General features: G+C 40.7%; 1 protein-coding gene across 30 annotated transcripts in view; it reads left to right on the plus strand.

The window, feature by feature from the left end:
* Positions 1 to 25089, plus strand: part of TCF7L2 (transcription factor 7 like 2) — a 171288-nt gene extending 146199 nt beyond the window's left edge. For 4 of the 30 annotated variants that reach the window (XM_015867295.1, XM_032445437.1, XM_015867294.1 and 1 more), the window contains 8 exons: positions 2496 to 2582; positions 8415 to 8555; positions 9401 to 9560; positions 10321 to 10428; positions 15096 to 15144; positions 15694 to 15744; positions 17006 to 17078; positions 22544 to 25089. In XM_015867295.1, the coding sequence (XP_015722781.1) occupies positions 2496 to 2582; positions 8415 to 8555; positions 9401 to 9560; positions 10321 to 10428; positions 15096 to 15144; positions 15694 to 15744; positions 17006 to 17078; positions 22544 to 22967 (1093 nt within the window). In that variant the 3' untranslated portion in view covers positions 22968 to 25089. Of the gene's footprint in view, positions 1 to 2495; positions 2583 to 8414; positions 8556 to 9400; positions 9561 to 10320; positions 10429 to 15095; positions 15145 to 15693; positions 15745 to 17005; positions 17079 to 17656; positions 17731 to 18605; positions 18635 to 22543 lie in introns of those variants that run through there. The other 26 variants (XM_015867297.1, XM_032445438.1, XM_032445439.1 and 23 more) reach the window with 22 other exon arrangements.
* Positions 25090 to 25381: the final 292 nt, after the last annotated feature.

A 25381-nucleotide genomic window follows, 5' to 3' on the forward strand; every position in this document is an offset into this window, starting at 1 on the left:
CGCATTTTTAAGCTGTTCTGCAGAAATGCTCTTTTCTTATTAGTACCTTTACGCTGCGCCATATTCGTTTGTTTAACACACCCTCATGTTTGGTTTTCTGGGAGCTCACAGTGAATCTAATGGACTTCTTAAATTTTTTTTTAACGGGGCCATCCTCATTATAAATGTTAAAGTTTATATTTCTTTGGCTTTCCCTGTCAAAGCCCCATTTGATTTCCTTGTGAAACAGTAGAGCTTTACATCAACTGGTGAACAGCATTCCTGGCTGAGACAGGGTTGAACAGTTGGCATCTAAGGAATGGAATTTTCTTGCAAGCAAGCAAGAGGAATTAGCTTACTTTAAAACTGGAAAAAAAAAAAAAAAAAAAAAGCCATGGAAAGTAGTCGATGGGTTTTTGGCTTGTTTTGGTGTTTTGGTGTGTTGTTTTTTTTGTTTGCTTGTTTGTTTGTTTTGATTTCCCAACTCTCTGTATTCTACTTGCACAGCCCTGTTGAGTATAAGGCTGCCTCCAATAATCAAGCCTATTTTTTTATTTTATTTTAATTTTGCCACCTCTGCAATGGGTTTGTGATACATATAAACACTTCCTAGGCCTTATGCACAATAAATTTTATTTTAATTCTCATAAAATGCACTTGTACTGCTGCATACAATGGTTCTCTGTATTAGAGATCAAGGTTATTACCTTATTTTTCTCACGTAGCCAACCTAATCAGGGAGATCATATTTCTTTAGAAATTGCTTGCTCAAAGTTAGAAATTGCTTGTTCCTGCTTGAGGTTGTTTGGACTTCTGTGCTAAAATACCTGTCTGTGAGTTTGCCTTCCCTAAGGCAACAGGATTCACACCCATGGGAGAACTGGGATGAGTGGAGGTTGCACATGCACCTGGGCCTCTAGGGGCACTGATACCCGGCTTGCTGGAGCTCAGGCCTCAGCAGTCCACTTGTGGTCTCTCTGCAAGTCTTCCTTTGTGATAATGCCACTTGCAGAGGCTGGAGGCCCTCCCTCACTGAGGGGGAAGCACATCCACCAGCTCTCTGCAGAAGGCTGGGTTTCTCCAGAAGAGCAGAGCATGAGCAGAACAAAAACCCGGAGTGTTGCTCTCCCTGAAATTATAAATTCCTCCTTGTTTGTGGTGATTTACCATTTGTGTAGGACACCTTGCGCCCATGTCAGCTTCTTTTTTTTCTTCCTTCCTGATTACAAGGCCAGACTGAATTAAAACCAGCTCAGATTCAGAGCTGTGTTGCAACTGCTTAGCTCAAGTTTGCAAAGCAGAAGCCTCAGCATTCAGTGTACTCAATAAATGCTGAGTCAGTAATTTTAGAGATGACAGAAAGTAGGAAGGAATTATTCATTGTTGTTGACCTGTGCCTTATTGCACATCCTTGTCTCAGAGAGTTTTACGTGTGCGGACACAGGTTTGTTCTTCTTGAACCTCATGTTGTAGTGCCAAACCCACATAAATGTTGCCACACATGCCAATTTCATCAGGCAGGTGATAATGGTAATCTTTGTCACAGGAAGTCTAGGTCATTACCACTGGTTTATAACAAGCCAACACCCATAGTGTGTTTGTCTACCCACAGCTCTCAGCCAAATGGCTTATGTTGAGGGATGATACCATCTCATCACACTTGCTCTAGGAGAGTAGTATGGCCAATTTTGGAGAAGTAAAACAAGGTTTTTATTTCCCCTCTCATTTCCACTCATGGTTCACCGTTAACTTCCCAACCCATCTATCCTCAACTTGCATGGATGTCTCTAGCATAGTAGCCCCCCAGAACGCAGCCTGCCCATTCAGATGACATAGTTGAAGGACAGATAAAAAGAACTAGCCAACACAGACAAATCTCAGTCAGAAAAAGTTGTGTGTCTTTCATGAGGATGCTGTTTTGCATGTTGCTGTATTTTTTAATTATTGTAATGAGGTGTGATTGTCTATTGGTTACCCACAATACTTCTTGGGGACTCTCCCCCGGTAACTCTTGTCAACACTTGTTAATCTGACAAAAGGCTACAAATTAAGCTCTGTTAATTTAATGTTTTCTCACCGAGATCTAAATACCGAAAGAGGCCCAAAGCGCAACTGAAGTCCTTTGATTCACTGTACTTTATTTTGGTATAAATTTACATTCATTATTGTTTTCCTTTGGATGTGTAGCCCTCAATTAGTGTGATGGCTCCATTAAAGCAAGCGAGACTTCGCCTTTAATTATTACAACAAAACACCTAGTTTCAGCTTGGGGAGAGGGTCTCTATTGACATAAGCAGAGGTTATAAAATTTAATTAGCCATTCCTATCAGATTTATGGCATTCAAATTGTTCTGTGTTTCTTTCCTTTGATCCTTGCTGTACAATCCCCAAGATTTTTGTTCTGATCAAATGAGAATAAAGCTTACTGCGCAGAGAGAAGTTTTTTGTTGTTTTTGGTTTTTTTTTTAAAACCTTTTTTTCTTCCTCTCATTCTCTCTTTCCCTTCCTTTTGCCAGGCAAGGTCAGCCAGTGTACCCAATCACGACAGGGGGTTTCCGCCACCCTTACCCAACAGCTCTGACCGTCAATGCTTCCATGTCAAGGTGAGTTCAAATACTGAGGTCCTGAGTTGAGAGCAAGCATAGCTCCTCCTGCTACCTTCTCTAAAGGAGAGCATTTCATCTAGGAAACATATTCCTGAAAGCACATTAGTTAAACTTTTGTTTATTGGAAGGAGGAGAGCATGGGCAGCATCTTCAAATTTCATGGGAACAGGGTGTTTTAGTGCTCTCATTGGGCTTTGAGAATTTGTTTTTGAGAGAGAGGAATGAAGCAGTGGAAAGTCATCTTTAAAAGCCAACTAAATGAAAAAGCTGAGAAAAAGTGATTTTTAAAAAGCAAGGAGGAGAAGTCGTGACACTATTGCTTTCTCAGTGGCCATCAACCCAGAACAGCACCCTGTGTGCAAGAAGGGAGGCTGTGGAGAGGGGGGCTGCTCTGCAAACAGGGTTAGGAGGAAGGTTATTGAGCTGTGTTTTCCCTACCAAATCTCCAAACACTGACAGTCAACATAAAAGGGCCTGCCTGACCCTCTAAAGCTTTAGAAGTATATGTTTCTCCCCCTCCCTACCTCCAATTAATTCCATCTAATTTTCCAGGGGCTGCTAGTTTTATTTACAAACTGGTTGGCAGCACTATGTTTAAGTAATCACTAATTGCTCCTAATGATAGTTTTATTTTCTGTTCATCTGATTTTCAGTCTGGTTAATTAAATCGGTGGAGGTTTAGACTTTCCTGATGGGCTGAAACAGCTAATCCATTTTGATGATGACACATAATTAAATTAGCATGCATTACATAGCAAGGTTCCACGTCCCTTCCCTTCTCTGTCCCTTCCTCTCCATCTCTCCAGCCTAATATGTGAAGGCTGGCATATAGAGGATTTAAGGAGGAGAAGATTAGGGTATGAGGGAGAAAAGCACACCTTCTTAAGCAGTGGAAACCTTTAAGTAAAGCTCTGAGTGATCGAAAGGGGAAATACTGTGCTGTGTGCTTTAGATAAGTGGAGTAAATGCAAAAATTCAGATTTGTTCACATTGCTCCTGCAAGTAGAAAAAGACAACTAGGAAAAAAAAAAAAAAAAAGAAATAAAAATTAATGGACCCAGAGGAGAGAGAAAAATTCCTGTGTTGGAAAGAGTACTGCAAATTTAAACAATAATTCCTTCCCTTTGTTTAATCTTTTTTAATATCTATAAAAGACTTGCAGGCAAGGTGTGAGGCAAAGTAGAGCTTGATTTTAGTTTAATTATTATTAGAGAGGCTAGTCACTTGGGGGAGGGGGAAGCTGTGGGAGGGGGCAGGCTATATTCCCAAGATAGGCTTTATGAAAGGTATCTAGTTAAAAAGAGTACACAGCAAATTAAATACATTATTGTGGTAATGGGACGACAGAAGTAGAGGTCTATTATACTTATGGCAGTTATAGGAAATGTAGGCTCCTTGCCCTGTTCTAGCACATCCTTTGATATTCATTCCATTCAGCAGCAGGGCCAGGACTTCTCAGAATTAAGTGATGGGTCATTATACTTTAAACACCATGGAGAAGCCTAGATTGGCAATTAAACAGCACTTGCTGACACTCGCTTGTGCCACCCTGTGACCCCCTTTAGATTGAGTTGTTGGAGCTCGGGGCCCTCAGCCTGCTAAATTGGTAGCAGGCACTTCTCCTGACGAGGGCTGGCTCTGAAATCTGCCGGCTTCAAAGGGAGCAAGATCATGTATAAACCATAATGTGGGTGCACCGTGGCTCAAAAAATAAGGCAGGAATAGATGAAATGTTACAAGTGCAAGGGGAAAATGAGAGAATAATGACAAATCTAATGCAACTCAAAGCAGAATTGTTGCACAGAAAAATGCATCCCACTGCTTGTGCATAAAATCAAGGCAGGCAGATGACATCCAGTTAACAGAAACATGTCAACAGTGAAGTAAAGTGAGAGTGAGTAAGAGAGAAGCCCCTGAGACAGCCAGGAACAAAAAATTAGTTGTCCTTAACAAGTTAAGACTCATCATTATATTCTGGCTTGGAGCCATAAAAGGAGACGGTGGTGTATAATGAGCTGCTTAGAATTTTTAGGGTGTTTATTGCAATTCATGGAATACTTGTCTAGAGAAAAAAAATACAGGGGGATGTCTTAGGCAAAGGTGAGGGGTGTGTGTATGCACACAGCCTTTCCTTTTGTCTCTTGACATGTGCCCATACGCACAGATGCTCAGGCACACACACACAGGATGATGAATAGATTTAAGATGTTTATCCTTTGTTTCAGCCCAGAAACTTCTCTCTTGGTTTCCCCTAGATGGGAACACCCTCTGGGCAGACCATGCTCTCATACATGTTTCCCCACGCCTGCTGTATCAGCTGGAGCACCTGTGCTGGGCAGTGGGACAGTCCTTGCCCTGAGTCACTGGCTTGGCTGAGCAATGGGGCCGGTGTGCCCTGGCTGCTCCTGCCTACCCACAGACCTGCCCTCTGGCAGAGCCTAAGTGTGTGATGAGAGAGCAGACCCCAGCCTCACTACTCTATTCTCAGAGACCTTATCCATGGCTTTCCTGAGCCTTTCTTTCAAAGGGATTCCCTTATTTGCCTATGTTATGATGTAGACCTTTGGAGCATATAATGCTTCCTAGCCCGGAATATTCCCAAAGCTAAGTAATTACAGTTCGTTAGTTAGTGTGCTTATGAATAGTTTATAAAAGGTTAATGGGTGACTAATAGTGATTTTAATAAATGATTTAAACTATTAAGGTAGTGTCTTCAGGTTGCTTTAACCACTTACAACTCTTTTCTCCTCTTGTAACAATATCCCACTCACTTCTTATGCATTCAACATGCTTATAACATCTTCTGATCCTTCATTACCCCTCCGTAATATGCCCATAATGCAAATTGAGGCAGGGTTAACTGACTGATGGGCAAACAGTGGACCTATTGTGAAAAAACAGCTGATGTGGGGGGAAATCAGGAAATAATTGAACAGAATTATGCTAGACAAACGCTGCACAGCAGTTAAGTGGTGGCAGTGGAAAATACCTGTTGTAATTGAAATTTCAGAGGAAACTGACTTTTGCTGAATGCAATTACTGAAGTTGGAGTGCAGCCAGGAACTTAAAAATTAACACTTTGCCCCTTTCTTATTTCTGTGTGACTGGAAGTCTACATGGAAATCAGTAGGCACTTGGATTTTGAGTCTAATTCCCTGCTCACTGAAGTCCATGGGGTGGTGTGATTCACTTTGGGTTTTGGAGCACATTTGTACAGCCCCATACCTTGAAAGGAGTGTCCAGGTCCGACAGGAAGCATTGTGTCAGGACAGAAGCATTTTCAGTGTGCAATAATAAATGGTCACTGGTGATGAACACAACACTGCCTTTGTGGAAAAACTGCTATCCTAGAATGACTGCTGAGCTCTAGCTGCCTGCTCAGGATGGTGGCCATGTCTCTGAAGTGTAGAGTTCACTGGGTGCAGTCTCAGCCTGGCAGAGGACAGGGGAGGTTTTATCATTTTGTTCAACAGAATTTGTGTGCATAGGAGACTCCCCCTTTGCTGCTCTTCCTCGCCAGCTAGTCACTGTTCCAACCAGCACTCTTTTTTTCTAAATGACAAGTGGGAAATCATTATTATTTGGGGAAAAGTTACAATTTAAGCTGATTTTCTTCACCCTCCTCAATTTTTGATTAGCTGGAGGTACTTAAGTCTTCACTGAAAATAAACCAATAGAATAAACTCATCTATTTTGTTGAATTACCTTCCTTTGAAGATCCTGATGATACAACAACCCAACATGTAGGCAGTGCTCATTTTTTCAGTGTTTTTTAATTTTTTATCAGATCTACATTCAGGAATCAAGTCCATGACCCAGTTATCACAGCTGCTTCCTGGGGACTCATTCAGAACTTAACAGCTACCACTTTTTGTCTCCACTAACTCCACTAGGAATTGGCCTTTAGTGACACTTCATAGCCCTTCCACAGCAGTGAGTCTGACCCTGTTCAGGCCCGCTCTTATACCCTTCTGTCCATGTGCTATCACTGAGAGCAGAAGAAAGCAGTATAAAGGTCCACTTTTTGTCATGATGATGGTGGGGCAGTGCCATGGCAGAAGACCTGTCCATTGGCCTCTTTGCAGGTTCAACTTTCCCTTCTGTTATAACCTGCCATGTGCCAGTGCATTTCCCCAGACTTTAAATTCTACCTCAGTTACTTCTTTCAGGGAGCAGCAAAAGCATTTTGACAATCTACTTGGAGACTTGTGTCCATGTGTCTTGAGCAAAAGTAGAAACACAAAGAGGAATGACCGTTTTGCTAGCATTCTCTTCCTCCACTGCCATCACACTCTTCTCCTTTCCTTTTCTCCATGTCTTTGTTTGTAGGAGCTGCAATTCTCTGTAGTCTGAACAATTTCACATTCTCCCTGTCACTCCCCGCTCTTCCCACCACTGCCTTCAAAGATAAAATTCTTCTGTCTAACGATCTTGAGTACTACCAGCTGGTAGAAAAAGATGCATAGAGCTCACAGTAGACAATACCTCTTGTTTATGACAGTACTTCTGTGTCATCTTCTGAATATAGAGAATGTCTAGGCAAGTTTATGGATTTCAAGCCCAGTAATGAAATTTCTAAGAGAGAAGAAAATATAAAGAAAACCCAGTATATTTCTGATAATTGTACACAGTCTGTTTAATCATAGTATATCAACTTTATCATAAACCCTGTTAGGTAGGAAAAAATTATGTGTCAGCGATGGACGAAATAATGTCATTGAACATTCTATATTTTCAGGGTACTTTATTTGGACCAGGACAGGTCAAAATCTGAGATACGTCTAGGAATTTACAATGAAAAAGAACTTCCAGTTTGCCAGATCCGTTTAGCCATAAAATTTTTGTGAGAAGATATTTTTAAGTAAAAATTTTAGGTTAGATCCCAACCTCTAGAGGCCTGTTGACTTCAGTGGGTGTTTTTGATGGCAGAAGCTCAGTTGTACTGTACTGTCCTTATTCACTGCAAAGCCTTTATGAGATAATCAAGGAATGATAACTTAGTAATGCTTTTGAGAAAATTATTAATTTCAGTTAAAAATTAGAAAATCTGAGTGGTAGTGGTATGTTTCTGCTGTGGCCTCATTCTAGCAATTAGTATTGTGCAGAAGGGATGCCATCCCTCTCTATCCAGTTTCAGGACTGGAATGTATCCATATATTTGACCACAAAGCTGACAATATTTTTTCTCCTTAGAGAGACTGTCATTTTACTTGAATTTAAGCCTTACTGGGTTACCTTAACACATCAAAACTGACTTAATTCTATAGTCTTCCAGCCTTCTGTTATAGCACTGTGTCTCAAAGATTTATTAGACACAAATAAATATTTTCTTTTGCTCCATCAACAAAATGTACTTAATGAGGCTTCTATAAGGATTATCAAAAATGCATCTAGATTGTGTTGGCATTAATATTTTATTTTGCTGTCAATATGCAACAAAAGATGTCATCCCAAATTCACAACATGATTCAGAACTACAAAAATTGATTCCTTGGTTGCCACTGATCTTTTCTTAGTAAAGAAACGGACTGGTGGATTTTTTGCAGGTAGCTGAAATTCCACTTTCATCCAAGTTCATCCAGTTGAATTTGCCTTTTGTTAAAGATGTTAAAAATCATGATGTCTCATGTCAGTAATGATAATGAAGGGGAAGCTTGGCTTTAATGACATTAGAAGAGTCATTATGTTTAATTTATTGCTAATTAATGCTGCCAGCTTTCATATGCTTTGTCTAGCTGTCATGTGCTTGTTATATGCCTTTTTTTTTTTTTTTAATGTGTGTACACATCCCTCCCCATTCATTCATTTTTATTCTGACGATTTACACAGCTTTCTCTCCTCTAGGTTTCCTCCACACATGGTCCCGCCACACCATAGTTTACATACAACTGGAATTCCTCATCCGGCCATAGTCACACCAACAGTCAAACAAGAATCTTCCCAGAGTGACGTCGGCTCACTCCATAGCTCGTAAGTTTTTGCTTCATTGTGTTGTTTTCTTCACCTACAAAGTACCTTTACATGTGTAGCTTTAAAAACCCTTGGGCTTGTGGGAATGTTTTTGCTGTAAAATATTCTTTTGCTTTTCCCCTTTTTGTTTTGTCTGATTGAGTTGAATGGAGTTTAACTATCCAAGTACATGGAAATAACGCTTTCAGACTTTCTGTGACAATTAGGTATGAATTTCTTCCCATTTTTAACAAGAAAATGGATTTTTTATTTTAATTAAAAATTAAGCTTTTGGACAGTTTTCCTGTCATTCAGTGCCTACTTTGAAGCCATGAGATACCAGATACACAACAGGAGAAGATAAATTTGAGCATGAGCAGCTTACAGATAGGTGCAGAGAGAGCTGATAGCGGGTTTAGGTTCGAACCAAGAGAGCAGTTCCCTATCTCTGTCCCTTGTATGTGTGTAACTTCTTGCCTTTCATTTCATTAGTGTACCAGAGAGACAGCATTTCTGTTCCCACTGACATTGGGATGTAATAATTTCCTCTGCCATCATGCTCACAAGCCCTCCCTGTGAACTAAGAACCCATTTTCTGGGCTTGGGTGTCCATTTCTCTCTGAGGTTATTCTAGGGGCTGAGGCTATACTTGGTGATATTACATAAACATGAGACAGGGTTTTTTTATAATGCTGTTAAAACTGTTCTAATGCAGCAGCCGGGGCAAGGACTCTAGAGAACCTTCTGTTCCTTTTTCTAGAGACTAATTTCTGAGGATTAATGTTAAGGGATTGAGGGGATTAATTTAATAAATTCACAAGAGTTCTCACTGTGAGGTTTTTGTCTGTTGTATCTTTACCCTTCAGAAAACATCAGGACTCCAAAAAAGAAGAAGAGAAAAAGAAGCCACACATAAAGAAGCCCCTTAATGCTTTTATGTTGTATATGAAAGAGATGAGAGCAAAAGTTGTAGCAGAATGCACATTGAAAGAGAGTGCAGCCATCAACCAAATCCTCGGTCGAAGGGTAGGTGACAGGAGAGAACCACAAGCAGGGGCTGACCTTGGTAAGAGTCAGACTACTTGCTGAAAAAAGGAGTTGTGACTTGAATTCATGCGTTTTCCTCCAGTTTCCATACTGGATAGGGAAGTATTCTATGTTTGTATAATTCAACTAAATCAAAGGCCTTGTGTTTTTTTGTTTGGTTTGGGGTTTTTTTGCTGACATTTCTGCTGGTGGGGTCACATATGTGGGGAGAGTTAATTAACAGCACTATTATTTCAGTGTTATTTCCTTGATTGGCATATGGAAAAATCTCACATTTCTTATTTTGTCTTAGAAATGGTCAGAAAAGCAAATGAGGAGGGAGGAGGCCTTTGGGAAGTATGGTCCAAGTATTGGGAGGCGTGTGATCTGGAAGAGGGGAGATGTTAATAGGGGTGGGAGGGGGAGAACTGCTGTAAATCTGTGACTAACACAGAAGATGTGCTTCAGCTTCTGGATCCTCTCCTCTGGTTTTGTTTAGTTTTCTTAATTCTCTCTCATCAGGAAAACGAAGGGGCTGAGCAAACATAAACTATTAGTTTTGACTCAGCTGAGTTAGCTGGAGTTGCAATCTGGCATTATAAATAAAATATGAATGTTTCTGTGCCAGATCATCTGTTTTTATCAAGTTTTTTATGAAAACCATCTTTAGCTGTGTTTATATATAAATAATCTACTCTGCTGTTAGCACGCTTTAAAAAAACACCTGTGTTTTCTCATTTCTCTCTTTTCTTCACTTTAGTGGCATGCGTTATCCAGAGAAGAACAAGCAAAGTACTATGAACTGGCAAGAAAGGAACGACAGCTTCATATGCAGCTGTACCCGGGCTGGTCCGCACGGGATAACTATGTAGGTTCCTATGTAGGTGGAAATTTTTTTAGTAGTAGAGCTTGTAGAAATGTATATGTGACCTGCTGAACTACGACCACACATTGCACACAAGCACTACTTGGAAAGCGTGCCTCAGGATCCCAATCTGGTAACAACAACGAACGCTTCCCTCTGTGATACTAAAACTATTGGGGATAATTCACAGCCCTCCACTTGGAAGAGGCTTCCTGGCTGGGACTAGTAAAAGGTTAGAATTGGGGCATGGCAGTAGAGATCTGTGAAGAAACTCTTGCCTTCACTTTTACCAGCATCTGGAGATGCTATTGGCTTGCCGTTCATTTTAAATTTTATCTTACTTATATATATATACATATAATTAAATTCCCCTAGTATGGCTCCTCTTCTTCCTACCAAAACTATGAATAATCAGTGTCTTGTGCTTATCTGTGTGAGAGTATAGTGGAAAGTGGAAGAATGACTTATCCTAGCTTCAGAGAAGGACTGGCAAAACCAAAAGCGTGACTTGTTTGAAAGTCTTACTCTCAAGTGGGGTTAAATGAATTATTCCACACTCTACTGTTGTGTATTCCGATTATGTTCTGCTTTTTCATGGCCGTGTTATTATTTTTTCCCCTCATCAGTTTTTGAAGAGTATTTTGGAGTTTGTTATCTGTTCATGGAGTGTTATTAAGCTTGAATCCCCTCTCCGCCTTCCAGAAAGCCTGTTTGTAGCTAAAAGCGATAGAATTTTTTGTTAAAAATGTAAGGTCAGTTGTTGTGACTTACTAGGAGTATATAGCCCCTTCTTCCATGAACTATAAGTTATGCATCTGGTACTAAGTTCTTACAAGCCTAAATCCATAAATTTTTGGCAGATTTATAGATTGGATTATAGGATTATAATGGCATCTTGATTATTAAAATTAAAATATAAACCACCTAAAACTTTCAAGGTATCTGGTTTTAAAATAAACCTTGCTCCCAACCTTCCAAGTAGACTTCCATGCAAGTTTGGGGATTAGCATGTGTAAGATTAATGTTAGTTATGTGTAGTGATAGTGATAGATGCTTTTTTTTTTGTTGAAGTCTGTCTCTTGCATCATTGCCATCATTTCTGCCTAGTTTGCCATTAATACCGTGTTTTGCCTCAGTCATGTAATGTGTGTACTTTGTGTTTGGCAATGCTTCCCTCGTAAAGCATTTGTGCTTCCACATGTATGGGTGAAAAAATGAGGTCACAGTGTGCAGCACAGCCTAGAGCAGCAGCAGCTCTCTACACTCTCCCACTGTTTCAGCAGTAGACACATGCTCACTTATTTAGCTACATTTACTTATGGGCAGTTTTTGAAATCCTTATGTTCTTTCTTGATCATCTTTTCTTTCTGTTGGACTCTCCCTTACTCTTTCCTTTGTTCGTTGCTGAAGGTGTAGCCCTGTGTGCTCCTCAGAGGCAGAGGAAATCTCTTTAAGCTGCACGAGGCACTGCTCCTGCTAACAACATTCTCCCTTTCTTTTCAGCATAGTCTGGCCTGAGTCTGTCAGGCTGTAGGCTTGAGGTAGTTCCTCAGCACTGCACAGTATTGTCATCTTGGGTGTTCAAAAGCGAGTGTAGGCTCAGCTGAGGCTTTGGGAATGCTCGCTTTGCGCAGTGACTGTGCCACCAATGGATGGGCACGTACAAAGCCTACAGCATTTAGGACCTTTACTTTTGTCCTCACCATGTGAGCAATGAGAAACCCTTTCTTCTTCAGCTAAAAAGGACAGGATGAGAAAGCTGGCGGTTTCCCAGCGGCTTGATGCTGTACCCCCAAGTGACCTTCAGGGGGAACTTTCCTGCTTGAGGAGAGCACGAGAGCTTTGCATCACACAATTGAATCATTGGCAGGATTTATTTATTTTTCCTTTTTTAGGGTCTCAAGTCCTTCCCTTATCTAGAGCAGGAGCATGTTTAGGGTGCTTGAGACAGTTAAATCATTAGGCATTTTCACATCAGGCACAAGGATGGGGCCAGATGTAGCCCAAGTCTTCAGAAACAGCAGCGGTACGTGCCAGAAACACAGCTTTCAACTGCTCTTAAATAAGAGAAGAGGATTCAGCGAATCCCCTGTGGCTTGCTGGTGTCACAAGACACATTCGCTCTTTCTGCGATCTAATATAAGATGTTAAGTGGTGCTGAGTGCTGGACTCAGAAATATGTAAGGGTCTAGTCACCTCGCCTGCTGGTTGTCTAGAAAATTAGTACCAAAGAACTCTGCAGTCCTGTCAAAACCTATGTTGGTTTGACTCTGTAGAGAAAGCTGCCAAAATGTTTAGCAAGTACGTACATCCACATTTACTTGAAGCCTTGGGATTTGTATAGGATGATGATGAAAATGTTGCAGACTGTTCCTGTCTTAGGAGGACAATCTGAGGCAAAGACAAAACCATCTTCTGCTGAGTACTTGAAGTACTGTTGTCATAATTATTTCTTTAAGTCCATGTAGTTAATGTAGCTACATATTATCTTCTGCAGAAGTTGAATGAGTAATCAAGATAGAATTTCCCCATAACATTCACGAAGAACAAAGAAGTAGTTAGTGGGACCTTTTTCAGCTCTTTGTTAGAAAAGTTTTCAGGGTTTGTGTTGAAAAGGAACCAGGAATTCCTGGTCTGTGGCTGATGTTTCTGTATATCGGTCATTTTTAATAGATTGCTCCCCAGAGAGGTTATAGTACTTCAATACATGGCTTGAAGAGTTTGTAAGGGGCTGATGACTCCTGACCTTTGTTCTGGCTGGCCATCAAGTGAAAAAGCAACGAGGTCTCTAGTTGGAATAGCCCTTCAGTTCTCAAATGCACTGAAAAATTAATCAAGTTGGCCAGATTAAATAAAAAATCAGGCTTATGGTCCTTAGGCAATTGGCTGGTTTCAGTTACATTGTATAGCTGGGAAAAATTCACTGGCTTTCACAGAGTTACTGTCAAATGAGATCAATGCAGATGGAGCAGTCTGAGCCTTTTGTATTTCTGTCTTGTACGTGGGCTTTGGGTACCGTGTTTTCCCTGTTGTATTCTCAGGGAGTTTTATAAGCAGTGCTTGTCTGTCTTGTCTTCTCATCATGTTAGACAAATGGGTGCTGTGGCAACTGACTCAGGGCAACAATTTTCCATATCCCCCCAAATGACCTCAGAAGGTGTCTGAGATGTTTACACGGCAGCATTCAGACTGTAAGATTACGTGCGCATCACTTAAAAGCCCTTTAAAACTGACTGCACGCTGCTTTTTCCATCACAAGAAGGTTTCCTTGAACAAGACTGTGCTTGTGACAGCCTGGACAGCAGGGTGGCAGTTTACAAGCAAGGGGGAACGAGTACAGAACCCCATGCCAGACAGCTGGTTGCTGGGGAGAAGGAACACCACACCAACAGATCAAAACCCAGCATTCACACTGGGGGAATTTCTTGCTGATACATTCCAGGGAACGTATGATAGTGAGCATGCCAAACGTTACACTGGATATGCCAAGCTGAAGCCAATCCTAACCATGTAGCTGGGAACCAGACCAACCTACTGAGAAAGAGCAGTTTGCCATGTGGGAGAAGCTCTTGGCCTCCCCACAGATACATCCAGTCCTTCAAAAGTACTGTGAGATTCCTTCTTCCAAGCCATGTTTGTTTCTTCCTGACCACAAGGGACTGCTGGTCTGGTCTCTTTTCGCCAACTTCTCTTAACTCTACCACAGCCTTCAAAAGCAGGGATCTCTGTGCTGGTCACAGTTGATCTTTCAAACCCAGAAGTTGTTGCTTTTTGTATCTGATGAGCTATGAAAACAAAAAACCAACCAAACAAACAAACAAAAAAACAAACACCCAAACTCTTGTTATTTTGCAGTGGCCTTTTTGTGCTGCTCTGCAGTCTGTAGCTCAGTGTTAGAAGAGTTTTCTTTAAAAAAAGCTTTCCTCTTTTGGGCCATCCTTATCACTTTATAACTCAGAAGATGATTGTTGGGTTTCCACAGAACTTGAGCTGGTTCTCTTGACTGTGTCATCTCTCCATCTCTTCTGGTGGCAAATAGAACCAGCCAGCTCCTGCTTCCAGGGCCTCTTCCGTTCCTTTTAAGACAGAAACAGTGACAAATCACATCGTCTTACTGGGCAATATTTTGGAAAGAGACACAGTTTGGCAGAATATTGCTCGTTTTCTGTGTGACTGAGCAAAATGAATCTTGGTTGTATCTGGATTTTTGCTTTTCTTGGCTTTGTTTCCTAGGTTGTGAGTGCACATAGAAACCTGCAGCTTAGGTTTTGCTCATCATCATGGCTTTCTTGTGTGGTCTGGCGCTGTATGCTAGTGTGTTCCCTTTCCTTCATTCTCTGCCATTCCCCTTTCTTTGTTTTCCCCACCCCACAAAGGCAAGGTCACAAGGAACTTCTGACACTTCCAGGTATAGGTGTATGTGTGTTGTGAATATTGGTCATCACTGTGACCCCATCCCAAAAGCAGCATCTTGCAGGTCCTTCTCCAGGCTTAGGGGTTGGGTGGCAGCCTTGGGGAAGCCCCAAGACCTCTCAGCTTTCCTGGGACAGGGTGAGTGAGCACAGCTCTGCTGTCCCCCAGCACAGACAGGCCCTACTGCCATGCCATCTTAGAAGGAGCTGTGTTTTGGTTTGATTCTAACCCTTCTCATTTGTGTGTGTGTCACACAGGGAAAGAAGAAGAAGAGGAAAAGGGATAAGCAGCCAGGAGAGACCAATGGTAAGTAAAAATAAGTCTAAATATCTCACCTAGTGGAAGTGTGGCAGTCCCGGTGTCACGCTTGGAGTTAGGGGGGAGGTGGGCTTGAGTCTCCCAGCCTGACAGGGAGCCAGTCCCGATAGCAGACAGCCTTTATTTTTTTTTAATGCACCCTAATTATTTACGCGTTATTGCCCTTCTAAAACTAGTAACCAAGCCATTGCATGTAAAGAGCCTCTTGTGACGTTAGCTGAATTTATTCCCAGTAATTGCAAAGCCTTTAACTGCAGTTCCATAGTTGTAATGCCTATGCCATTGTTCATAAAGTTGTCTGCTTATTTTGCGCATATGTGTGCGTGTACGTACGTATGTGTTTGGTATTAAACTGGGCTGTACCTGTGTGTTCTGATGCATGCCTTACAGTGGTAAATCGCACCCATTTTAAATTAAGGAGGTTTGCCATTCGATATAGGAAATTAGAAATACTGCATAGGCAATCTCATAGTCAATTCTGAAGAAGCCCTGACTTAAATTTTTGAAGCCTTTGTATAATTTGTTCTTTTTTTTCAGAACACAGCGAATGTTTCCTAAATCCTTGCCTTTCACTTCCTCCGATTACAGGTGCTAACGTCATTTTGAGTCATTTAAAATAGTTTATAAACTGCTTTTTAATTTTTTTTCCTGCCATTATAGACTTTAACATTAAACTCTTATGACATTAAGAAAAAAATACCATCCACACGTTTTTATAGCATTTATTATCTATATATCTTTATATCTATTATATGTTTGATAGTATTTTTTTTACTTTTGCTTTTGTTTTTTGTTTTTTTCTTTTTTTTTTTTTTTGTAACAGTTGCTATTAAACCGTAATGCAGTAAAAATAACACGAGAGTTGTACTAACTGTGCAAATTGAATATGCAGTATTTCTTTAAAGAGACTGATAAAGAATGGAAGCAAGTCAGCAATGAACCTCCTTAATCTAATGGCATTTTTCATGGCTCCCACTAAGTCTTCTCACATTAGCATGCAAACGCATTTTTTTTTAATTATTATTTTAGTTTTGGATTTTATTTTATTTTATTTTTTGCCTTTCTCCTCAAGCCTGCTCATTGCAATTCACCAGCTGTACTAACTCAGCACCTTGCCACGCTTTACATTTTATTTTCTGGCTGATACTAACATGCTCATTCCGCAATCTGCTTATTCTTATCCATTCTTTTAAGTACAAATTAATCGAAACAAATAAATTGAATGTTATTCCAAAAGCTGCATTATCCCAGGAGATATAATTTCCTTTTTATTTTTTTTTCTACTTTTTTTTTTCTTTTTTTTTTCTTTTTCCTCTTATTTTTATTTTGTATCTGAGTTGAAGAAAAAAAAGCATGTTCAGGATCTAACTTCCATACTCAGCTTCTTTTCTTCCTTTTTTTCCCGTCTCAAAAGTAATAAAAAATAATAATAAAAAATAATAAAAAGAAAAAGAGAATAAAAAAACCCAACCCACACAAATCTTGCCTAAAACATCCTGCTAGACCAGCCACGATGACTTTCCTCTACCTGCTCTTATAAAAGGGAAAGAAACAGTCCTTTGTAAAGGGATACTGCAGCTTTAATTGCAACAGCTAATTTCAAGAGTTGAATAAAAATGTGATTATCACTTTTTTAACTTTTAAATTGAAAGTCATTATTTTGCAATTAATAATGAGGACATTGATTTTTATTCCCTTTTTTATTTTTATTTTTTCCTTATTTTTATCTTTCTCTTTTTTCTCCCCTTTCTCCCTCCTCTCTCTCTCTCTCTCTCTCTCTCTCTCTCCCCCCTCTCCCCTTTCTTTTTCTTCTCCCCCTTTCCTGCTCGCTTTTCTTGAACTCATTCAGACCTGAGCGCTCCTAAGAAATGCCGAGCGCGCTTTGGCCTTGATCAACAGAATAACTGGTGCGGCCCCTGCAGGTGTGTATAGTTTTCCCAGACTCGCTATGGCTGATTTGCAGCTGGTTTATTTGGTACTTTCCCCTTTTTTTCCTGCCTTGTTGCTTTGTAGCTCTGTGTTGTGATCTAGAAGACACAAGGGAGTGGGACACTGCCATGAGTTATCATCTCTCTGAAAGGGTTTTGCTTTTGTTTTTGTTTTTTGTTTTTCCCAGTTGTTTTTGTTTTTTTTTCCTTCCTCTTTGCTGCTGCTAGCCAAAAACCCACTGTAAAACAGCATCAGCCTTAAGCCTCTCTGATCCCTGGCTCAAATACAGCCCTTTCCTCCCAGCCTCCGCTCAGGACAGTCACGTTGTTGTGGGTTCCCGCAGTCCGCGCTGAGCGCGGTGCCGATGCTGGACGGACGCACGGTGGTGTTGGAGATTTTTGATTTTGTTTTGTGAAAGTTCTGTTTCTTTCGTGCCCTTGGTGTGAGGGGAGATTACCAAATAAAGCGGAGGTGATTAAAAGCTTAACGTAGCTGTAGCTAAGATGACGCAGTCCAAACGAGCTCTATCCACCATTGTGTTGTATTTTTTGTGTTTACCTTATGCTAACAGATGCAAATACTCCAAAGAAGTGTCGGGCATTGTTCGGGCTTGACCGACAGAGTTTATGGTGCAAACCATGCAGGTATAATACTACCCATTAGGCCTCTGGGGAAATAAAAGCAATCTGTCCTCTTAGTGCATTCGTGTGATTTTGTTTTTTTAATCTTTTTTCCCCACTCCCCACTTTTCTCTCTCCCACAGCATCAATTGCTAATAATCTTTGATCTTTGGAATTTCTTGCTAATTTAATGCCATTTTTTCTCTCTTTCTTTACCAATAACCTCTCCCTGGTGGTAGAACTGGGAACAAGAACGCTTGAAGTGCTTGAATCTGGCAGTTGTTTTTCTGTTTCTTTCCAGATTGTCAGCAAAAAAAAAAAAAAAAAAAAAAAACCAACCAAAGAACGTTTAGCTGGACATCTATATTTTCTCTTTCATTGGGTCTGTGTCCAGTGCCTCCAAAGGCTTAAAAAGTTTTGGGATCTGAAGCAGTAGTGCTTTTCAAATAATGATAGATATAAAAGCCAGTGTTTACAGCTTATATCGTAATCGCTTTTTTGGTGTTATATTAAAATTAAATTGCTGCCTGTGGGCTCCCATGCCTCCATGAGTTTTATGTAGAAATCACTTTTAAATGATCTGATACTTTTTTTTTTTTCTGATTCTGAAAATACATATTTTTTTTCTAAATTTTATCCCAACATGTGAGCTGTAAACTCCTGAGCTCTAGACAAAACTAATTCCAACTTCAGTAGGACAGTTTCCAGCATTCAAAGGAGGTGAAAGACACCAGAGAGCCCAAATTTTGACAGCCCATGTTCTACTGGAGTTTAATTCCATGTATGACTCAGTATGTACGTCTTTCCTGGTGGAGGGATACCGAGTAGTTCTTTTCTCATTCCTTTTTCCTTATATGATCGCATTTGGTTAAATTTGTTGTTTCTTTGTTCTGATACAAGCAGTCTTTGAATTTGGAATATTATGATGGTAGGTATTTCAACCCAAACCACACTCTGTGTGTAGTGATTCCCTCTCCCACATTCTCCCCTCTTACTCATGCCAGTCCCATGTGCTCCATCTCATTTAGAATGTAGATCAGATGTTCATCATATTTTGTGTATGCACGCAGTCTTGTTTGTGCTTAGTGTCAAGGAGAACATGAATCAAGGGTGGTGTTGTATGTCAAAATACTAGATAAGGCATCAAAATTGTTTTCAGATGGTTGTCCTGTTTGAGGCATGCTAGTACCGGGTGTTTTGGGGGTTGAGATGTTAGATACCAGTATGTATGTTAAGAAACAAGAAGCTGCTGCTTCTTAAAGCTTCAGGAAAGGAAGAAATGTTCAGTCCAGAAGAGCTGGGTAGGTGCTATCACGTGTCAAGTCTCATGCTAAGCGAAGACTTGGATGCTGTGTTTACTTATGCTTTATTCTGTGGTTAATTTCCTAGACGCTATCAGCAGATATTTGTGTAGTCCAGAGATACAGTAATGGAAGCATGTAGTCTGAATGCCATGCACCAGAATGGAGGGCACATGATGTTTGTGTGGCTCTGTATTTCCCTAGCAGCTTACGTAAGCATCAGACTATTAAAACTATGTTTTATCAGCAAAGGGACTTTTCTGTCAGTATGTGCAGTGCTTATGTTACACATAAAGCTTAAACTCTCTCTTAACTTATGCCTGGTTTTGGCCAGAGATCTTTGCTGCAGTTGGTGACAACTTTTTTTAGACCAGTTTCAGAATCAGTTTTGAGCAGCCTGGCCCCTTTTCAGTGGTAAGATAGCATTAGTGTTGCTGATACAATCAGCTTTTTTTTTTTTTTTTTCTTTTTAAAAGTGGAGACGTTATCACTAGATAGTGTAGAGCATGTCTCTCTCAGTTGTTGTCTTAAGCATTGCAACATTGCATTTGATAGCACGGTAGCTTTTTGTAGTGCATCTTAAATAGGTGCTAAAGATGTACAGTTAGCAAATACAAAAGAAACTGAGACATCTTTGCTCACAGCCAACGAATAAACCCTTGTCATCCTCTGTGGCTTTCACTCATGGCAATTGCAGTGTTCTGGGTTTTTCTGATGCTGTCCTGGGGCTAATTTCAATGGCAGCATGAGCAGGGTCAGTTCTGTTGGTAGCTGGGGTACTGATGTAGCAGCTGACACTTTCAGAGTGTCACACAAGTGGATAATCCTCACAGTGTGCTTCTAAGGGGGATATGTAACATTTTTGTTCCCTCTTTAAGAGCAGAAAAACTGAGGCACAAAATGTTCCTCAGATGTTGACTTATTCCCCTTCATCGGGGTTGCCTCAAGTTGTTCACTTCTGCTAAAGATTTGGCTTGCAGGGTTTTGGAGTTGTGCCCATCTATTTGTTCTGGCCCACCTAACCGTGTCCCCTACATGACCACAGATAGCACATAGTGAAGATGGAGAAGTGTCCCCCTGTTGAACCAAGATTTGTTTAAATGGCTTTTTAGATTAAAAGTGGCCTCACTGTTAACATAAAACAGAAAAAGAGAAAACACCCTGCTTCCTTAGTCCTACTCAAATGAACATTGAAAGCAGCTGACCAGCGTTTTCAGTTTTGAGAGCTGTTAATTCTGCAAACTCAGAAAGTCAGGCAGTTCTTTGGTAGCCTGATACAAGTTGGCTCTGCCATGAGAAATTCCTCATTTCAGGCCACAGAACTTTAAACAGTATTAACAAAATTATTTTTAATTCTCTACATACTAGATTCAAACCATGAATTAGTGAGATAATTAGTTGCCTTGTGGGTTCAGAGCAGTCCAGCTGAATGGCTTTTGGAGCAGCGACAGTGAGGAGGGCAGAGCTTGGGTCTCTGCTTGGAGTGAGAGGAAAGCTTGCAGTCTCCAAGTTGAGAAAATCCACCTTTCAATGCAGGTGTCATCATAGAGCTTTGTGCACATTGCTGTTCTGCTTTGCCATTGGCAGCTGCGCAGAAAGTCGTAATGTGAATTCTGGGTCTGGCAGCATTGCCCAGCTGGAGCTAGGAAGTGGGGAGGCAGAGGCCAGGAGCAGCAGAAATGCCCATAGCCACGTGCTAGAGGCTTTCCTCGCTGTTTGTTGTTGGTAGAAGAATTAACAGGTTCTGTTTTGAGCCCACCAAGTTAATTTCTTTCTGTCTTTTAACTTTGCTCTAATAAAGCATGGTTTACAGCCTTCACTCGCTGTCCTCTATCTTTCTTCCTTTCTTTCTTTTTTAACATTTAAGTTGCATGGATGTCTTTAGTTTTTAGCATGTATTTATCTGCAGGCTAACGTGGTTATAACTCTATTAGCCCTAACTCCTTACCTTGCCAGGGGTACAAGGAGCAAAGCCCCTGATTCTCTGGAGGAAGGAAGCCACAACCCTGATCCTCACTAATGCAGGTGGAAAAATAGGGTTCTGGGCCTGTGGTTCCCTTCCTGGCAATGGGAGATAACATCTTCTAATGCCAGGCTCAAGATGGTTATATCTCCCATGCAGCTGAGAAATGTCCAGTCCCAGTGCGTAGGACTGACCCAATGCTATGCATAGGGGAGCATAGTGACTACCAGAGTTGGAGGTATGGCAAAACACACGAATGGGGAGTTTCACACAATGATGTTCAGCATTTGTGCCACACTTAAGAGCTTCTCCTGATGAAGTTGCTGAGCTGGTGAGAAAGGTGTCCACGCTCCTTCATGTTGGTGGCTTTGAGCTGAGTGTCCAAAGTTTCTGTAGCAGAGCTGCTTTAGACAGATGTGGTCAAATACATTGGGCTGTGAGTCCATGGTCAGCACTTCCCCAGAAAGTGCTCGAGCAGAAGGGCTGGAGAGCTGTTATTAGGAGGGTCAGAGTGGCCACTCAACGTTGTTCTCCCAGATGCTGCAGTTGTTTGCCTCATTATTTCCATCCTGCTGCTAGAACTGTCATGCAGACGCTCGGCAAGAGAGGTGGTATGAAAATGTCATCTGTTTTCATTGCTCCTTTACATTATTAAGGGGACAGAGGGAGGAGAAAAGATTTGTTGGGTCACTTACATGGAGGTGAACTTGTGAGACTCTCATATTCCCTGGTGTGAAATAAGTTCCCCGTGTTGCTCCTTACCTTTGTGCCTGTCATTGTGCTCCTCACCCAATGAAATCGGATCCCACTGAAGTGACAAGGATGGCCTCTCAGAGGAAAATTCCACCAATGCAGACAAGCAGCTTCCCAAATCTACCACTCTATCTAAAACCCAAAAGTAAAACTGAGTCAATTTAAAGCCACAACCTGCAGGCCATACAACCAGTTATTCTTGTTATTTTGGATCATACTCTGTTTATCCTGTTCTTTTTCTGGTTTTCCTTCTGTTCGTTTTGTTGTTTTGTTTTTATTTCCCCTCTCTCATTCTCTCTATTATATTCCTCCTGTCTGACTCTGACCTTTCTGGATTTGGTGTGGTTCTAAACAGAGGAGAAAGCAAGGAGTTTAGGTTGCAGCAGTCTGGCCTCCCAGTGCAGAGCATCATAAGAGCTGCCAGGTGATGCAGGGTAGAGAGCCCCTTTGAGGTGGCTTGAGATATGTTCAACATATCCAGGGCTTTTGTTTCCTAAGGATACTTTTCTTATTTTTTGGAAGGAAGGTTGAGTCTGTAGATTAGCACAGAGGGCTAAAAAAACTTGAATTATCCAGCTTTGTTAACCTGAAAGTCAATAAATAGGATGAGGAGGCAGCCCGAAGAGGAGGGGGATGAAGAGGGAATGGGTGCAGCCTTTCCAAATCTGTTAGCCCAGGTAGGGCTGAGTGGATGGGGCACCGTGGCAGCCTGTCAGCCCCAGGATGGTGTGCAGGGCCGGGCCAGAGGCCCCTTGCTGTAGCTAACTGTCTGCATTGGCATCTCTGCCTCCATTCACAGATAACTCTCTCCCTGTTTCTAGGAGAAAAAAAAAGTGCGTTCGCTACATACAAGGTGAAGGCAGCTGCGTCAGCCCACCCTCTTCAGATGGAAGCTTACTAGACTCTCCTCCGTCCTCCCCCGCCATGCTCGCCTCCCCCTCCAGAGACTCAAAACCACAGACTGAACAAACTCAACCCCTCTCGCTCTCCCTGAAGCCTGACCCGCTGGCGCACCTGGTCATGATGCCGCCGCCATCCTCGCTCGTCCTCACCGAGAGCGCTGCGAGCAAGCCCGGCGCCCTGCCTGCCGCCAGCTGCCCCAACGGGGCCCTGGACCACGCGCCGGCAGCCCTCCCGCCGGCTGCATCCCTCGCACAGCCCTCCACCTCCTCCCTACATTCCCACAGCTCACTGGCGGGGCCACAGCCCCAGCCGCTCTCCCTCGTAACCAAGTCCTTAGAATAGCTTTAGCCTCTGTCGCTCTTTTGGTTTCCCTCGGGGGTGGTTGGATTCTGTTGGGATTTGGGTTTTGTTTTGGTTTGTTTTTCCTTTTTTTTTTTTTAATTTTTCTTTCTTTTCTTTTTTTTTTTTTTTTTTTTTCCTCCTCCTCGTCGTCGTCGTTGTCCACCGTTCGTCGTCGTTTCTCGGTTTCGTTTCCAGTTCGTGCCACATGGCTACATTAGTTGATGTTTTATCGAGTTCATTGGTCAATATTTGACCCATTCTTATTTCAATTTCTCCTTTTTAAATATGTAGATGAGAAAAGCCTCATGATTCTGCCAAAATTTTTATCAACAGCTGTTTAAAGTCTTTGTAGCGTTTAAAAAATATATATATATACATAATTGTTATGTAGTTCCAATAGCTTAGTTTTAAAGACTGATTTTAAAAATTGAAAAAGGAAAAAAAAAAAAGAAAAAAAAAGAAAAAAAAAAAAGAAAAAAAAGAAGCAATTTTCAAGCAGCCCTTGCCGGAGGCATTGGTTCTTTATTATTTGTATTAAATACGAGCTTGCGAACCAATCATTTTCCATCTGGTTTTTAAACCTTTGTGGGCACAGTGAATGCAGTGCCGCTATTACTTCTTCTTTTTTTTTTTTTTTCTTTTTCTTTTTTTTTCTCCTTCCTGGTGTGAAACAACCTTTATTGTGATGTTACTTGTTATTGTTTAAATGTACAGAAACAAAGGGGTTAAAAAGAAAAAAAATAATGTGTTAATATACCTTGTTCCATGGTGTTGTTCTTTTCTGGGGGAGGGAATGCTACTCAACAATTAAAAGTATCACAACGCTATTGGACCAGTAGTATTTATTGCTTTAGAAATTGCTTGTTGTATCTGTATGTTGTCCCTTTTTAAATGTTTTTTTTTCCTCTTTTTTTTTTTTCTTTTTTTTTTTTTCTTGAAACATTGTATAAAGTTTTTTGCTTTTTGGTTGGTTTTTTGTTTGTTTGGGTTTTTTTTTTTTTGCCCTTAGTGTAAGCATCTTATATATAACAACTCATTTGTACAAGGTTTTTAAGTTTATATATAAATGTGTATATATATATTTTTTCCAGGATTTTTTTTCTTTTGTTTTTTCTTTTTTGACTTCTTTTTGTGATTTTTTTTTTTCTGTATGAAACACAGTTGCCACCAAATGGACATTTGCAGATGCATTTTTCAAGAATCAGTAGTGTAAAAAGAAAAACAACCAACCAGAAATCGCTTTAAAAGCCATTACACACACACACACATACACACACACACACATACACACAATAAAGAGACTTGAAAACTGAGCAAGGGAATTTTTCACAACACTGAAAATCAGCAAGGTCCAAGTGTGTCCCCGTTCAGAACTGCAGCTGGATCCCCTGCGGCATTAAGACTGTAGGCTGTGTGCAAAATCTCCGTGTGCCAAAATTCTCAGTGACTTTCAACTTTCTCCCAACAACTTTATTATTTTATTATTATTATTATTATTATTATTTTTTAATGCTGTAATTTTTTCTGTTCATCCTGTTTTGCTGTGATGTTACATAGGTAGATATGTATGTAGTTTTAATGTCACCTATAACAGACGTGTTTGGTAGCAGATTGTCCGGAAAGCATTTAAAATGAAGAGGTATAAACCCTTAAGGGCCAAATTCTGTATATTAGATTATTCATAAAAGGAAAATCAGACTGCCACTTTTATGTACACTTACTACATACAGGTAGGTAGCAAAGTTAAAACATTAAAAAAAAAAACAAAAAAAAAAACACAAAAAAAAACCTAGGCATGTTGATGTTGCAAAGAAAAAACGCTGTATAAAGCTGAAAAATTGTTCATCTGTTCATTCAGTGCCATTGTAGTTGACATGAAGCGATTGTAAAACTGTCTCAGATTTTCTCTGGTTTATTAAGATGCTAACTATAACATTTTTTGTGAATACTTTGAATGTTTCCTAACAGTTGTGATGTTACTGTTCCGTTTTATGCTCTTATTCCGATTTTCATTTTTAATGGTTTGGAAGCCATTTTTTTGTAATGAATAAATGTTCATGCTGTACAGTATCTGTAGCATGCAGTTCTGGATTAATAAAAGCAACTTAGTATGTGCAGAGAATGACTTGTCAGCTCATTTATGCGTTGACTGCATTTCACTCAGGCCAAAAAGATTGACAGCCTGAATGGAAATATTCCTTCTAAAACTACTGCAAAAGATGTGGTGACAGCCAGGCAGCTCCGCTCACACCAAGTCCGGTTGCTGCCCCAGCCTGTAGCCTGAACGTGCATTTTGCACCAGCCTTCTCCCTGCCCAGCATGCATTTGTGTGAGCAGCAGTAGTTGAACATATATTTTATTTTGAGTATGAATTCAAGTTTTATTTGTATACGATTTGGCAAAAGGCAAATAAG

This window comes from Coturnix japonica, chromosome 6 (genome assembly GCF_001577835.2).
Source record: "Coturnix japonica isolate 7356 chromosome 6, Coturnix japonica 2.1, whole genome shotgun sequence".
Lineage (NCBI taxonomy): Eukaryota > Metazoa > Chordata > Aves > Galliformes > Phasianidae > Coturnix > Coturnix japonica.